At 45.7% G+C, this 16,273-nt stretch overlaps 2 protein-coding genes across 5 annotated transcripts; one reads left to right on the top strand and one right to left on the bottom strand.

Moving 5' to 3' along the window:
• Window positions 1–558: 558 nt before the first annotated feature.
• tmem263 (transmembrane protein 263) lies at window positions 559–9,589 on the top strand. 4 transcript variants are annotated; one of them, XM_056281989.1, is made up of 3 exons: window positions 559–704; window positions 7,341–7,411; window positions 7,618–9,588. In XM_056281989.1, the coding sequence occupies exons 2-3, from the start codon at window positions 7,345–7,347 to the stop codon at window positions 7,914–7,916; spliced, it is 366 nt and encodes a 121-aa protein (XP_056137964.1). In that variant the 5' UTR covers window positions 559–704; window positions 7,341–7,344; the 3' UTR covers window positions 7,917–9,588. The 4 variants fall into 4 exon arrangements, with proteins under 4 accessions (XP_056137964.1, XP_056137967.1, XP_056137966.1 ...); XM_056281992.1 differs by having other exon boundaries at window positions 602–704; window positions 7,332–7,411; window positions 7,618–9,589; XM_056281991.1 differs by having other exon boundaries at window positions 677–795; window positions 7,618–9,589.
• Window positions 9,590–9,953: 364 nt separating this feature from the next.
• On the bottom strand, window positions 9,954–14,168 carry LOC130114655 (zona pellucida sperm-binding protein 4-like). Its single transcript, XM_056282516.1, has 10 exons — window positions 14,112–14,168; window positions 13,682–13,763; window positions 13,382–13,624; window positions 12,710–12,894; window positions 12,503–12,600; window positions 12,257–12,417; window positions 11,972–12,164; window positions 10,331–10,472; window positions 10,134–10,218; window positions 9,954–10,048 (listed from the first exon to the last, which is right to left on the bottom strand). The coding sequence occupies exons 1-10, from the start codon at window positions 14,166–14,168 to the stop codon at window positions 9,954–9,956; spliced, it is 1,341 nt and encodes a 446-aa protein (XP_056138491.1).
• Between the last annotated feature and the right edge of the window lie 2,105 nt (window positions 14,169–16,273).

Below are 16,273 nucleotides of genomic sequence, written 5' to 3'. Positions count from 1 at the left end.
GTAGATGCAGCCGGGGGACTGACTGACTGACTGAGTTACTGACTGACTGGGAAGAAGTTTTGTAGATGCAGCCGGGGGACTGACTGACTGACTGACTGACTGACTGACTGGTCAGAGGTTTTGTAGATGCAGCCGGGGGACTGGCTGACTGACTGACTGACTGGGAAGAGGTTTTGTAGATGCAGCCGGGGGACGGACTGACTGACTGACTGACTGGGAAGAAGTTTTGTAGATGCAGCCGGGGGACGGACTGACTGACTGACTGACTGACTGACTGGGAAGAGGTTTTGTAGATGCAGCCGGGGGACTGACTGACTGACTGGCTGACTGACTGACTGGGAAGAAGTTTTGTAGATGCAGCCGGGGGACTGACTGACTGACTGGCTGACTGACTGACTGACTGGGAAGAAGTTTTGTAGATGCAGCCGGGGGACTGACTGACTGACTGGCTGACTGGCTGACTGACTGACTGGGAAGAGGTTTTGCAGAGGCAGCCGGGGGACTGGCTGACTGATTGGGAAGTGTGCTGCGTGGCTCTCCGCGCGGGTGGGGGGGGGGGGTGGGGGTGGGTGGAGACAGAGGTGAACCAAAACACCCAAAACATAGTCCACACGCACGCACGCAGACGACGACGCGGAGCTATCGCCGAAAGCCAGCGGCCATTAAGAGATTAGCCCCGGATCTCCAAGCCCCCAGCGACCAAGGTGAGCCACGCGTATTTCAGTTGGTCCGTCCGGAGTTCGGAAACGTGGCCCAGCCGGAGCCCGGTGACCCGTGGAACTTGCGCAAGTGAAGGCAAGCTAGCGTCGGTGGGTCCGTCGGTCGGTCGGTGGGTGGTTCGGTCGGTCGGTCCGTCGGTGAGTTCGGTGGGTCGGGTCGAGCTGGGGCTCCGTCGGTAAAAGCCAGCCCTGGCGTCCGCTTTACTGCCCCGCCGTCGGCTTGCGGGCCACCGTGCGTTGGTAGCGGCGGTTCCTCGGTTTATTCTACCGGTTTTAGCAGCGAATAGTCAAGTTTAGACACCCCACCCCCACCCCAGCCCCGCCGCGACTCCCACACTGGCCGATGCTAACGGCTAAGCTAGCCATGTTGAGAATGACATGGGTGCCACGTCTGGCTCTGGCAACCATGTTAGCTTGTAGTCCCGAGCCGCACGTAGCCCGCCAGCACGCGCCTCTCTCCCTCTCTCGCGAGGCGCTGCCCCGCGGCTCGCGGCCAGGTGAGGTGCAGCGTCGTGTCCCGTACAGGGTGAGCCGTGTTGTGCAGCTCGGACGTATTGATTATAGTTTGGCTGATTGGGGGGAGGGGGAGGGGGGTTCATCGTCACGGAAGGTTCTGTGCTGGAGCCAGCAGCGATGTTCCGCTGGAACTGGGTTTCTGTGCTGGAGCCAGCAGCGATGTTCCGCTGGAACTGGGTTTCTGTGCTGAGCTCCTCGTTAGTACCGCCTCGTCCCGTCTGTTCTGTGTGTGGATGCACTAAAATCACCTCTTTGTGAGTCCGGGCCGGCGTCACGTACCGGTTCCGATCTGGGCGGAAACAGCAAGTGCTGCCTAGCAGGCTCGCGGTGGCCGTGGCTGCCCTGAGACCGGCCGGAAGAAGAACCGGGGCAGAACGAACTTGCGAGAGGTTCGGCTTGTCTTCATCGGTTGTTCTGCAGCAGCAGCAGCAGCAGAACAACATGGCTGTTAACCCTCGCGTCTTCAGAGGGCCCGTTAACGGGAGCGCTTCCCGTCTGCTGCCTTGCTTCAGTGTGCGGCAGCTCCACATGACGGCGAACAGGTCAGCCTTGTTTCAGGTGGGGCAGCTCAGCACAGCCTTGTTGTTTGACAGGCTGCCTGCTCCACCCTCACTCCAAACTAAGCAGGGCGCAGTGCAGCAGCTGCACCTCGTCTACTGCCCTGCACGACAGCCACACAGCCCTGGCTTCCTGGCTGCCGTTTGCGTGTCCGTTGTCCCGGTTGTAAATTAAACGAGTTTGCCAGTTAAAGTCCAAGTCCTGCCTCCGAGCACAGGGCCGAAGAGAGGCCCCGAACAGAAGTGCAGCAGATGACCTGTGGGGATGGAGCACACCGGAGGGCAGGCTCAGCTTACCTGCTGTTTGTTCATCGCTCTTCTGAAATGGCGAACATGCAAACACGTTGTACCACTTGCCCCTGACGATCAGCCAGCATGCACAGTGCCCTACATGCAAACCTCTGCTGTTATCAGTACGTTTACATGCAGCCCGGTAACCAGGGTACCAGGTTACCAGGGTACCAGGTTACCAGGGTACCCGGGAACATTTCCATCTAAAGGGTTTACACGGTTAAAGCTGCAACCCGCAGCATTCCTCCATTAACCGTTATATTATCCCTCTGGACCATGGAGTCAGGTTACACAATACTGCTGGCATCTTCACCATGGTTGGAGACGGCTCCAGTCTCCATATGCTGGTGAAATATTTTAGCCCGCTTGTGCAATGGCAAACATGGAAGTGTTGGAAACAACTCGAGAGGGACAAGGACTGAAACTTGATGCTGATGTGGCGATGTTTCTATCAGACAGACGAGCAATAGAACTGGAGAACTGTGGCAATGGAGTTTGAAGTTTGGACTGCCTGCAGCTCAGGTCCAAGGGTCACATTTCTACAAGGGTGGGGACTATTTACTGGAGAGCTGAAGACATGCACCAGTGGCTGCTACACCTTGTTTGCAGTCTGGGCAAATCAGTTGCCATGGTCCTATTTCTCTCTGGCTCCTGCATCGAACTAAGTTGGAGTGCTGTTCAGCCGTCATACTGATTGACTGTCCAACAGAATCGCCACATCCAACACATTTCAAATGGATAAAATTATGCCAAATCATAGGGAGGTGAAGTTTTAATTCACTAGCTTGTGGATAACCAGGATGAAATATACAACAGTATCAGCATTTGCATCAGTTACTGTAATAATTACATAATTGCATGCTGTTTTACAGTCTAACTCGATGGAGTCATTAAATAATTTATTTTCAAATTGAAACTAGTTGTGATTACCACGGGCTGCCAGAAGATGTCGACAGCGTCCATATTTGTAGATTGCAGAGTTAAAATGACTTAGTTGGTCTAAAACCAGGGTATATATTGCTTCTTTGAATAAGGCTCCTCCAGTCTCACAGTCCGGCAGTGACAGTCTTCAAGTAAGCATGTCAAATCATTTTCTCTTTGTATTTTTTCATTGCTTTTTTATGTGATACTGCACAACACCATATCATGAGTGTTCCTACTTGCCATTCTGTCTGACTAATGACTAATAGCCAGTAGCAAACCATAGCTCTTAAACCTTGGCCCTCTGAATCCCCTTTCCATTGTCGGGGGGGGGGGTGAACTAGCTTACTGTGCCCTCTCCTGTAGCGCTGCAAAAGTTACCTATAACAATTCCAGTTCTGAAACAAAACTTAAGACGCTAGTCCATTCTTAGCAATGTAACGTGCAAACAGCACGGAGAGGGTGAGCTATCACCAAGATAAAAAAACAGCTCATTTTAAAGCCAAACACAAATCCTCCTTACAAATGATCACATCATCACACAAGCTGTGTGCGCACGTCAGTGTAATATGGTGACAACAGGCCAGGGTGCAAAATGTGTGACAGCCACCCCCTCCTACCAAACAAAACCAACACCCTACTAACCAGAGGAGGCGCTAGTGCAGCGACCAGGACACATACCCACATCCGAGCTTCCCACCCGCAGACACGGCCAGTTGTGTCTGTAGGGGCGCCTTACCAAGCCAGAGGCAACACGGGGATTCGAACCGGGATCCCCGTGTTGGTAGGCAACGGAATAGACCGCTACGCTACGCTACCCGGACGCCCTTCCCAAGTAAAGGATTTATTTCCTCAGAAACATTTTGTTTAGATGCTGACTGTCAAATTATGAATTGATAAAATTAGAACTGACGACTTTTTAAATATTATTTTTTTTAGAATATCTTAGGCCCTCTTTGAGGGCCCTGACGGCTCCCCTCTGCTAACAGCCAACTAATCAGATTAATGTATATTGTGATCAACAGCAAAACCGTAGTTTATTCAGTAATTTATTCTTGGGGTCCCCCAGGGACCCCAACGGTAGTAGTACTTGTATGTTAAATATGTCGGTAAGATGAGCGTTAAAGCACCCCAAATAACAATCACTCAAACAAAACACTCAATACAGAGTGAGTCTAAATGCGACTTCATATTAGGTCGGATTGCTTTGTGCCGTGACTGAGTATTATTGCCCCCCTCTCCACTCCCCCGCTGCTTAGCTTTCACATTAGTAATGTTGTTTCGTGCCTGCGTACACTTGGTATCTATACAAGCCAATACAGTAGGTAGGGGTATCCACCCGGTTGGTTTGCAATTGACCTTTCGCAAAGTACCGCCCCAGACGGTGCTGGTCCAATCCTCCCTTAGCAACGGTCCGTCAAGCTTTCAGACACACGGCAAAATGCTGAAGCCGTGTGCCTATGGGATCTGCAGACCGGAGACTAGATATGTGAGAAGTTTGGAGGGGTGTAATTCTCTTTCCCTTCCCCAAACCCAGAACGTAAGAACGGCAATGTGGGCAATAGATCTGGCAGTATAGCAGACCCACCCCATGGCCAGCTTCATCCATCCAGAATCACCACCAATACCTGTCTGCTCCAAGCTAAGCTAGCTACTAGCTATTATTGATAGCTAATGCAGCTAACGTATCATTACTGTTACTTTTACCCACACAATGCGCTGATTTCTCCCTTCATGTTTTGGTGTTTTCCGGCTACTTCCTGGATAGTTCTGAAATGCTTGACGGGCATAGCAACAGTAACTAAGGGGGGCGGGACTTTGCGAAAGGTCAATTCACCAATAAAGACAAAGAAAAAGAATACACTTTTGTCTTCATCTGTGTGTCATTTGTTTATGTTGTCGCTGCAGTGTAGAAAAGCACGCCAACTGCAAGATCCCAAGCCCCATACGATGGAGTCGACCTTAGAAAAACGAGAGACATCCGCAGATAGGAACAGGTGAAAGAGGAGGGGTAGTTAACAGAAGATTAGAATAGTTATAATTACAATTAAATTAAGTTCCTTAAAGTTTCATTCTGCCCACATTGTCGATAGAAGGGCTACTGACGATACTGACCCATATGAGTGCTTTGGGACTGGAGGTGGAGACTCTGGGCAGCCCGTATCTCTAGACTCAACTGTTGGCACGGGAGGGAAGTCGATCTGCATGTTACACGCTCCTACATCGCCCTTGCACTGATGTATTGGAGTTAACACAAACATCCTCCCAAAAGAAGTCACTAGTTGCTTTTGACAAATTAAGCTGCCAAGAGAAAAAATCATCAAATCTTGACCAAAACCGCCAAGTTTGTGGCTTTGGTTTAAAGCAGCTGAGTTCTCATGTTATAAATGGTATGATCTGACGGGGGCACTTGCTCAGAGGCTCAACATTGACTTGTTCGTTTTTAACGTTGTACATGACATTTTTAGTTTGGTTTTTTTTTTGGGGGGGTTTTTTGTGACAAATTTGTTTTAATTTCCAAGCCTGTCAAACCTCGCTGAACAAGTTTTTAACTTCAGAGCGCTGCTATCATTTTACTTGCCTCCCCCCCTTCCCTTCACCGTAGATATGGACGGTCAAGTTAAGCTGCTTCTCTGATTTATTTGTGTCTCAGTTTCATTTTGATGTCTCTGTATAACCGATATAAGCAAACGACATTATCTACAAGAAGACTAGCTATTGCTATATAATGAGTCTAGTGCTTGTCTCCGGATCAGATTCCTCACAAAATCTGACGAATCATTTTACGGCACACAGACGGGGTGCATAGCCTTACTGAGAGATGCAGTGCATCTTCACTGTATATCTTGCCAACACCTATTTTTTCCCAAAACGCAAATCACTCTCTCTCTTCTCTTCAAAACGATTGCATGTGCTATCAGAAAATGAACGTCAGTCTTCGCAACAAGAGCCAATTCTTGTGGGAAATGAAGTCGTTCTTCCGCTAAACACTACTGCCTTTGTCCACAGGGGTGCGCAAAGTCAGCCAAGATCCAAAACTCCTCAGCAACGTTAAAGCTGGGGTAGGCAACTGTCTTTTTGTGTTATTTGTCAATAAAATCACATTGCTCTTACAGCTAACTAGTCTGAGAGAAAATCAACCCTCTGTCTTTAACCCTGCGTCTGTTTTTACAATCCCAAAATCTCACAGCTCCCAGTGGGCTTCAACCAATCAGGGGAGCTCTCCGTGACGGGGCGGTCTTACTGCCTGTCAATCATTTGCATGCACAGATTTTCTGCCGTGCTTTTTCTTTTCGACGCTGTGGATCTCGTAGAGGTGGCTAGATTTAAGCATTCATCTTATTGAATGCTTCATCTTTTAAGTACAAATGTACTTCACAATATCAGTGTGGGGTAACAGATTCGCTGAAAAATATTTTTTACAAGTATAGATTAACACCTGAGATACATTTTACTCTCCGTGGCACACCAAGTTGCCGGTGCCTTCGCGTGGCAGTCTTTATAAATACTAAATAGACCCCTTTATTTTTACTTGCATGGATTATCAATGGCAATACAGGTTTTGTCAGTTATGATGGGTAAACTCAGGTTTGGAGGGAGGGGTTATGTGAGGGAAAGAGGAAGCAGAGCAAAAGGGCTCACTTCTCCAAAATTGCCTACCCCAGCTTTAATTGTGAGTATGTCACTGAGTGAGTTGTTTCTCGCAATGTAAGAATACAAGGAAATACACATTATTACAATCTAAAGAGAGACTTTTCTGAGGTCTAAAGCAGTGTTACTCTTTATGCGGCTCGTGAATCTTTGTTTTGCGCCTCGTATAGATCCACCGATAAAAATAAGAACATAGCTATAACTTACTTCTATAGGTTCCGCTTGTGTTGTTTTAGCACATTGAAATGAATTATCCAGCAGATAACAGCATACTGAAGATACGTCAAAGAACGTAGGCTACGTAACAGCGTGGGATCATGGGTAGACGTATAGCCTATGTGTGTAGCTTTGTATTTGCGAAATGTTTTGCAATCTCTGTGGCTCTTTGAGGAATGGTCTTACTCATAAGTGGCTCTCCTAAGAAAATTAGTGAGTACCACTGGTCTAAAGCATCGTCTTGTGCCCACCTAATTCATTTTTTCAATACTTCTCTTGAAATCAGATTCTGAATTTGTAAATGGTGTCTGATGTCAGAGGTAACAAGATGTCCATTTCAGACATAGTGCTCATGTTACAGTACTGTTCCATACAAAGGTTCTGAATCTGCACCTGAGCAGATGCCGGTACCTTTATGTGTACAGTATCTCTTACTCTTCTTTGTTTATTGTGTCAACTGTTTTCCCAGAGAGATGAGTCAAACAGAGCAGGTACCTGAAGACATGCCTGCTTACCTCAAAGATGAACCATCACCAACAGGTATTGGGGGTTTTATGTTAAATAGCTATCTAATCTATCTGTCTGTCTTTCATGCAAGGGATGTGACTTGTCATGACACATTCTTGAAAATATGGACACTGCATCTGCCTGTCTGTACATTTTGTTCATGTGTGTAAGCTCTCTTCCTATTTACTACTTATTTGGCAGTTACATGTGGAGTCTGTGTTGCTTTTCTTACTTTACAGACACCATCAAGGACCACCCGCAGACACAACCTGGCATGTTTGGCAAGTTGGCAGGGGGCCTGTTCAGTGCTACCAAGGGAGCAGTCGGAGCAACAGTGGGTGGTGTGGCCTGGATTGGAGGAAAAGGACTGGATCTCACGAAGACTGCTGTCTCTTCTGTAGCCTCTGTTCCTACCATGGGAGTGGGGCTGGTCAAGGGAGGAGTAAGTGCCGTAGCTGGAGGAGTGTCTGCAGTGGGCTCAGCAGTAGCTAACAAAGTTCCCATAGGTGGGTGCAAGAAGAAGGACAAGTCTGACTGATGGAGAAGAGATACCATTGCTGGGACACTGACTGTTTGCCTGTTTTAGTTTGCAGTGAAAAGGGGTCTGAGCTGACAAGGCACAAAAAGGAGTTAAGATTTGTGTGTACACTTCTTTTAGGGGTGGGGATCGGGTTGCTTATACCTGAATGTCAATTGATCACACACACACACACACACACACACACACACACACACACACACACACACACACACACACACACACACACACACACACAGCCAAGCCCCTTAAGGCAACAATTCCTACACAATATTCACTAGTGCCTGAATTTATTTGTAAAAATGTCTTTCAATGTTTCATTTTTTAGGGGCCAAAAAACATTTACAAAAGTAGATCATTATTGCATTTTAAAAAAATCCTGGGTAGCAGAACAATGCTATGAAAAACATTAACATCACATTATAGTTGACTTAATAAACGTGAGCCCCCTTGCAAGACAATCGGTTATGGATGCTGATCTTGACTGACAGTAAATCAAGACTGACAGTCTCTCGCGGTCTGCGTTAAGTATTCCAGAATGTATATCTGGCCTCAGGGTGCCAGGCGTTACATATTCAAGCACTACCTAGTAGGCCTGTCCTAAAATGAAAACTTTTACCTCCTGGGACTCCCTCCTCGTTCAGGACGCAACAGTGATGTACTGGCATTAACCCATTCAGATATCGTTGAAATTGTGACCAATAACCCAGCAAGTTCTTACTTGAAATTGCTTTTGAGCTACATAAAACTGAAATTGGGAGAGAAATTGTCATGTTGCCCGCTGATGATTGTACTTGCATCTTGGTAAGAAGACTTGACCTAAGAGTACAGATTTAGCTGACATTAAACTATATTTCACAGTACATTGTATTAAGTTTTCTGTTTACACTTTAAAAACTGTCGTCCTTTATGGATTGCAAGAGCTTGTGAGACCAAAGCGGTTCATTGTAATGTTTTTTATGTAATGAACCCAAGATAGAGTTAAAACCCTCTTGGATTAAAAATGACCTTGTATACATGTGAAAATACAATTATATCAACTGTTACAATTTTCAAAATCAAGCTTTCATAAGTTCATCAAGCTTGTGTCGCTTCTCCTCAGTTTCAGAGTGTTGATATACCTGTTTTAACGTGAAAATGCCGAAATTGGATAGAACACAATTTCACAACTGCATATCTGAGCTGCACCAAAAATCAACCACACCGTGAACCGTGAGATTTGTGGCCTGCTCTACCTGCCGGTGGCTCCAGAGATGCTCACTGTGGTTGCTGAAACTGACGGATGTTCTCAGAAATCTGTAGAGCTTCTTGAATTGGGTATTTACAGAAGATTCAGTAAAGAGTACTACATTTACATGGCCTACCTCACCGTTAGGAGACTAAATCCCAAGGGGGGGGGTAAAACTTTGAATTTCATGTGTCAATTTGTGTTTAACCCCACAAGTGCTTGATTTTCCAAATGTCTCTCTGTTACTACACCTTTTAAGTTGAGAAGGATACAAAACTGGATTTGGAAGTCGTACCCTATCCTTATTGTGAATCCATCCCTCGTTCAGTGTAAGACTGGATGCACTCAGGAGGGTTGCTGCAAGACTTAGGAACTTTTATGGGGATTTAATAAAGGAAACATTCTAAACTCCTTTGTAAAATAAAAGAGTGGAAATTCTTTGTTTTCTATGATGTTCTGCAGGATAGCCAAGAGAATTACAGACGGCATGACCTTTACAGATTTTTAGCAACCGCCTCAAAATGTTTTTTCGGTTTACCTGAAATTTACACAAACTTTCCTGCCGAGCTTCAGTTTCAGGATTTGATTCATCACGTGCTTCCTAATTTGTCCTGCCCTGTTTTGTGGAATCATTCTTTACTCCCCGAAGCTCGACAAACCTGCAGAGGCAAAGGAAGGGTTGCTGTAACGTTGCCCGTTGCAAACCACTAAAAGCTGAACCATGTAAAAGGTTTTGATTCTTTTTAATCAAATCCTTCAACATCCAATTCTTTTTAATTCAACTCCTTGCACTGTAGGATCACCTTTCTTTACTCCTCAGGGGAACTCAAGAGCACAGGCCCAACAGCTGACACCACAACCTTTGGCTCCGTCTTGTGAGCAGCGATGGCAGAAAGGTCTCTTTCTGTAAGCGGACGACATGCAAGCATAGTCAGGTACAACTGATCAGCCCGTTGGTCAGATGCGATGGATCCTTCATTTCTGCAGACTGAACTTACGTTTCCTGTGACAGGACGGCTCACAGGAGTACCCTTGAGCAGGGGTGCACACAGCAACGCTACAGTGAACGTACACCTACACGGGGAAAGCGGAGTTGGTACAGAGCTAAGAGATGGCAGGGAAGAAGGAGGAGGAGGAGGAGGAGGAGGAGCTCATGGCACCACTCCCGCTGCCTTGGCCCGTTTACCTTCTCGTGCAGGGCAGTCATGCTCTGCGGGTCTACAAAGGTGAACATCTGGAAGAGGAAGCGTCTGTAGTGGGTCGGGTACAGCACATCGGGACTCACAGGGACCAAGGCAGACAAGTAACGGTCGTTGTCATATGGACACCTGCACAGAAAGCACTCTCTATATTGAGGCAGTGAACATGGGGAGTTGTGCTTTTTTTCATTAATTAGGCGATCAAATTACAATTAATAATCTTACACAAGGGCCTCATCTGCAGAAGTGCACTGCTGAATTGTATGAGAATAATGCTGTCGAGGTAAAACGGGACAGTCCAGTTTTCTTGCAAACTGTAGCGGTTTATTAGCTTCGGAACCACACGAATCTAGAGCAGATCTGGCACACGCGTCTGGCCGCGGACTTCCAGCTGACCTGCCCGGTTCGGTCCAGTCACAGCCAGCTGTCTGATACCTGAATTTGCCACGATGTGCTTATATTATACCCGCCCGCACTCCGGGACCTCCGCCTCTGATTGGCTAGTTTTCGTTGCCTCCGCTGGGTAAAGTTAGGTTTAGGTTGGGTTAGCCAATCAGAGGCAGAGTAGGGGCGGGTCTTCCGGAATGCGGGTGGGGAAGGGGGGATAAGGCTGACTCAACAGAGGAGCGCCGTTGGCTCCGCTGGGTAAAGTTGGGTTTAGGTTGGGTTAGCCAATCAGAGGCAGAGTAGGGGCGGGTCTTCCGGAATGCGGGTGGGGGAGGGGGGGATAAGGCTGACTCAACAGAGGAGCGCCGTTGGCTCCGCTGATGTGGTGGGCGGTACCAAACTACCTGGACGGTACATTTTCTCCAAAAGAATAATTAAAAACTTCACTTAAAGCTTTTGCCGATAAGAAGTGTGTTTTTGCTGTACTTCCGACAGGGTTCGGTAACTACGGCTACGTCACACGTTTCGTAGCTGATTGGTTGGTGGCAGGTCCAATTCAGCCCAGCGGCGTTTTGGTTCGCACCCGTTGACGCGCCCCTTACAAATGAAAGCACCCAGCCTGGTGGTTTGTAGTGGTACTGCAGACACAAACGCCTCTGTGGCGGTGGTTGTGTCGTTGTGTCGTTACGCTGTGTCGAGTACACAGAGAGAGCCACGACGCCGGAGCCAAGTTCCAACAAACACCATTCTGACATGGTCTGCAGTAGTCTGCAGTAGTCTGCAGTAGTTTGCAGTAGTTTGCAGTAGTTTGTAGTAGTAGTTTGTAGTAGCAGTAGCTGCTGTCCATTAAATCCCCACTGACACAGGCAAACTTAACTTTTGTTATTTCACTGTGACTGATGAATACTTAATTAATTTTTTCATGTGTATTGTTTGTAAATTCTGAAAATGTCACCATTGGAAGTTTAAATGATGGATATAAGTATTTCACAATGAGCTATAAATAAGTAAAACTGAATAAGTTTTACATTGAAATGAGGTTGACAAGTAATACTATAATATGGTAAAGGAAGGAGTTCAATATATGACTTATCTAATATTCACAGCTCAAACGTAGAAATAACATTAGCTCATTGTATTCATCACACTATATTCAGTATTGCGAGTAAGCAGACATGAGAAGAACATAAGATTCAACATGTTATAAATGGTAAGTTACTGGAAATTGGTCTTCTAGTTACCCATCAGTCAGGATGTCCCACTGGGGCAGGCTGTGAGGGTTGAGGGTAGAAGTCGTCCAACAGTGACCAAGAGTTAGAACAAGGTTGGGATCTGTCTTTTCCAAGAGCCGAACCTCTACATAGACAGATTCCCTCAGTACTTTGCTCACAGGGAAGTCTGCCTCCGTGTAGTATGATGTATAGGCCACATCCTCTGTGAAAGGAGAATTTCTAAATTTATAGTATATCCACCATTAAGGAGTAAGTTATAAACACTGCAACACTATCGGGATGATATATTCTAACCTTCATAACAGCCCTTTGTGGTGCATTGGCCACTGGCCAATCTCAGCTCTACCCTTACAGGCCCAACCCCAAAAGCTGGTAAAGGAGGATCCAGTATCGGTTCTACTTCAACAACTATTAATGAAGAGCTGATGCTGCCATACCTGCACCGGAAGAGTAATCTGAAAAAGATGAGGCATGGTATTGACTTTCTTGGTTCAAATCTCATTATCCAAACCGAATCAGTCTCTTCATAGATTTGTATACTGAAAGCTGCTGTCTCTGGTGATGGCTCCATGGGGTCCCACTTCCACCTCATATGTGGAGGTAATCATGTTCTCATAGATTATAACACCAGGCTCCTCCTGTAAGAGGTAACAAGACAGAGTGCCAATGGAACAAAAATCCTCATACAAACTACTTTAATGCATTTTTCTGAGATTGTTTAAAAATCCAGATGACTCAAGGTCCTACCATAACAAGGGAGCCACAGGCAGTAACGGGGAACTGGTAGATGACAAAGCCTGAATTATAATCAACATGGGTGCAGCCTTGACCTTGCCTCAGCAGTGAGAGTGACTCCAGGTCAATATTGGGGAGAGTGGCATCTCTGGCCACCACCACAATAAATTGAGCATCCTTGGTGCACTGGACAGTCACTGCAATGGCAAGTAATGACAATATAAGTTGAAAAGCTCAGCAGTGTTCAACAAAGTAAAAAAAATTAAACTTTTGTAGTTATCAAAATGGTATTTAATTGAGGAAATGTTGAAGAAAACGATGGCACTTATATCATTTATGTGTTAATGGATGTCAAGTCAGTTCATATGTAATGTCCCTTAGTGGATGCTACCTTGTATTTACTATGGGTAATTAGGGAAATATCAAAAAAAATTGCCAACATATTGTGCCTAGTACTCAAGGAGAATGTTGAATGGATGACAGAGAGCTTGACTTCTAGCAGTGGGTTTGTATGCCAGGAATTTACTATTGCTTTAATCCAACTCTCACTTGGGTGAAGGATTCATGCATTTTCTCCACATATCATGGTAATAACAGATTTTGAAAACCAATAAAAATAACCAGAAAACTGATAATTTTTCATATTTCACTGAAACAGCAGTAACAGCCTTGTCAAACTCTCACCTGCCTTTCCGTAGAAGCACATATTTCCCTCAAAGCAGCAGCCCAGCATCTCGCAACCAGTAAGAGGAATATCAGGTTCTCCACATCTGACCCTCTGTCTTTGTGGGACCTCACATAATAAAGGTAGGGCAGATGGGGGTTGCTTGGGTACCTGTGCTGGATAACCTTTATTCACCTGCTGTTGAAAATCGTTGACTTGGGCATTTTCCAGCTGTAGTGGCTTTTCCGGTTCCTGTGGTGGCTCTTCTGTTGGCTCTTGCTCTCGGACATGTGTCTGTACATGGTCAGAATACCATGCACCTGACTGATGCTTCGGATTCTTCGGAACCTGTGGCTGTTTAGGATATGTTGGATTTTGAGGTTTTGTGGGATTTTGTGGAAGCTGAGGATTTGTTGGAGCCCATGGATGTTGTGGTTTTGTTGGAGTCTGTGGAAGCTGAGGATTTGTTGGAGCCCATGGATGTTGTGGTTTTGTTGGAGTCTGTGGAAGCTGAGGATTTGTTGGAGCCCATGGATGTTGTGGTTTAGTTGGAGTCTGTGGACGCTGAGGATTTGTTGGAGCCCATGGATGTTGTGGTTTAGTTGGAGTCTGTGGACGCTGAGGATTTGTTGGAGCCCATAGATGTTGTGGTTTTGTTGGAGCCTGGGGATGTTGAGCAGGTGAAGGTAGTTGTGGATTTGAAGGCTTCTGCCAATCCCTTGTGTATTGAGCCTCGACCAAGGTTTGTACCATGCACCCGAGCACAGTTAGTGCCACGTAACAGGTGGCACTCCTGTACTTAGCCATGGTGTCTCTGCAAGTTGACCAGAGCAAAACCCAAGTCTACCATTTATACATGGCGCTACTTTTATTTGAGGTAACATGTGACAATTCAAAAACCCCACCCCTAAGGTTTAATACCGCTTCCAATCAAGACCTCCTATATCATTTCAGTGGCCATAAAAATCATGGGAGTGTTCTGTGATGTTTTAACTATTTTTCAGCTTGAATAACTTGATAAGCATCTTGGCAGTTTATGTCAAGATCAATATTTTGGGTGGGACAAGGGAGTAAGAACTTGTCCTATCAGATGAGTTCCCTTGCGAGGGATGAGGGATTGATAGGAAAATGTTTATTGACAGATACTGCATTTGGGTCATGACGACCTTTAAAAAGGTCTCTCTGACTGCAAAACTGAATTTGTCATCAAATGTTTGCTTTGCGACAGCACTGTGTACAGAACTTCTCTGATTCACCTTAGTTTGCACTTTTTCTTGTGCCAGTAACTAAACAGTCAACGGTTTAGCTGACACATAGAAGGCCATTAGACAAACAAGATGACCTAAAATAATGCCATAGCACGAGGGAAGCACATCGTTATGTCAAACAGCGTCCCCTTCTTTGAAGGGGGAACTCATCACCAGCACAGCCCGGGGCTTCGCGCTCGCGTGACACCGGTTTTGACTCATGTCAGCTTCAGGCAGACTCACATAAGGTTGCAGCTGCCTACATGCCTAGTCTAAATAAACTGAAACACAAATAGGCCTACATCAGTTATGCCTCTTTTTTTCTTTTCTTTTTTACATTGCTTTAATCAACCACTTGGTCATGTAGAAGCAAAGCTAACAGTATGGACTGTGCAATAAATAAATAAATAAATAAATTAAAAAAAATACATATATAGTGCTCATCTCTAAGGTTAAAGGAGGAGGAGCGAAGTAGAATTTTTGCCCACCCCACCCCCCTCCCCCCACCCCTGACATTGAAGGCAAGTGATTGGCCTACACTATCCACAATCCCAAGTTCAGGAGTAGCATTTATTGTTCCAGAATTTCATATTAGGGAAAAGGATCAATGAGGAAATGTCATTACACACAGCAGAAATGCTTGCAGTATTGTTAGCAGGGCAGTGGATAGAGGAAACAAGACCACTGAGAGCCATTATTTGTTCAGACTCCAGTTCACCGCTAGCCAGTTTACAATACAGTCATTCAGACAGCAGACCAGACATTTTAATCGAGGTACAACAAACAATATACAGAACTCAAGTGATGGGTCTTACAGTATCATTTCTATGGGTACCTGCACACATCGGCATCGAGGGAAATGAAGTAGCAGATAAAGTTGCAAAGAAGGCTACAAAGCATAATTACTTTGATTTGGTAGTTACTATAAGCAAGACAGAAATAAAGAGCATTATTAAACACAGACTGGAGGAAAGGTGGCAAAAGCAATGGGAGGAAGAGAGGAAAGGACGATGGTTTACACAGGTCAAAGGAAAGTGGGAGAAATGAGGTGTGCAGGCAGGAACAGGAGAGACGAGACAATCATTTCAAGACTCAGATTTGGACACACTGGACTAAACAGTACACTTTTCAAAACAGGCAAACACAATCCAGGCAGATGTGACTACTGTGGGCCAGAAGAAACAATAGAGCATGTTATAATATTGTCGGAAATATGATGCAGAAAGAAGGCGCCCGACTCAAAATCTCAGGAAAATAAAAGTACAATTTGATTTAGTAGATATTCTCCAGAAGAATTCAACTGAGTGTTATAAAACCTTGTTTCAGGTTCTTAGAGTAATTCATTTAATTAAGATTTGAAGGGTGTTTTTTTGGGGGGGTAGCGTAAGTAATAAATAAATTAAAATAAAATAAGTAAATAATAATAAATAAGTCCTGTTATGGCCTGGTGGCCTGTCCAGGGTGTCTCCTGCTGGGATAGGCGCCCGCATCCCCGCGACCCAGCGTAACTATTAGACGTTCTGATCCACACTCCATACCAGCTGGTGGCGGTAATGCACAAATTCGTTGTGTGCCAACCGCCAATAAACATGAAGAAGCAGAAGAAGAAGAAGAAATCCCCCCCCCCCCCCCAAGTTGGGAAGTAAAGCAGTTGGCGGCGGCAGC

Source organism: Lampris incognitus, chromosome 6, assembly GCF_029633865.1.
Source record: "Lampris incognitus isolate fLamInc1 chromosome 6, fLamInc1.hap2, whole genome shotgun sequence".
In the NCBI taxonomy this organism is placed as follows: Eukaryota; Metazoa; Chordata; class Actinopteri; order Lampriformes; family Lampridae; genus Lampris; species Lampris incognitus.
The sequence above is the reverse complement of the archived record's forward strand: the minus strand, read 5'-3'. Positions and strand labels throughout refer to the sequence as shown.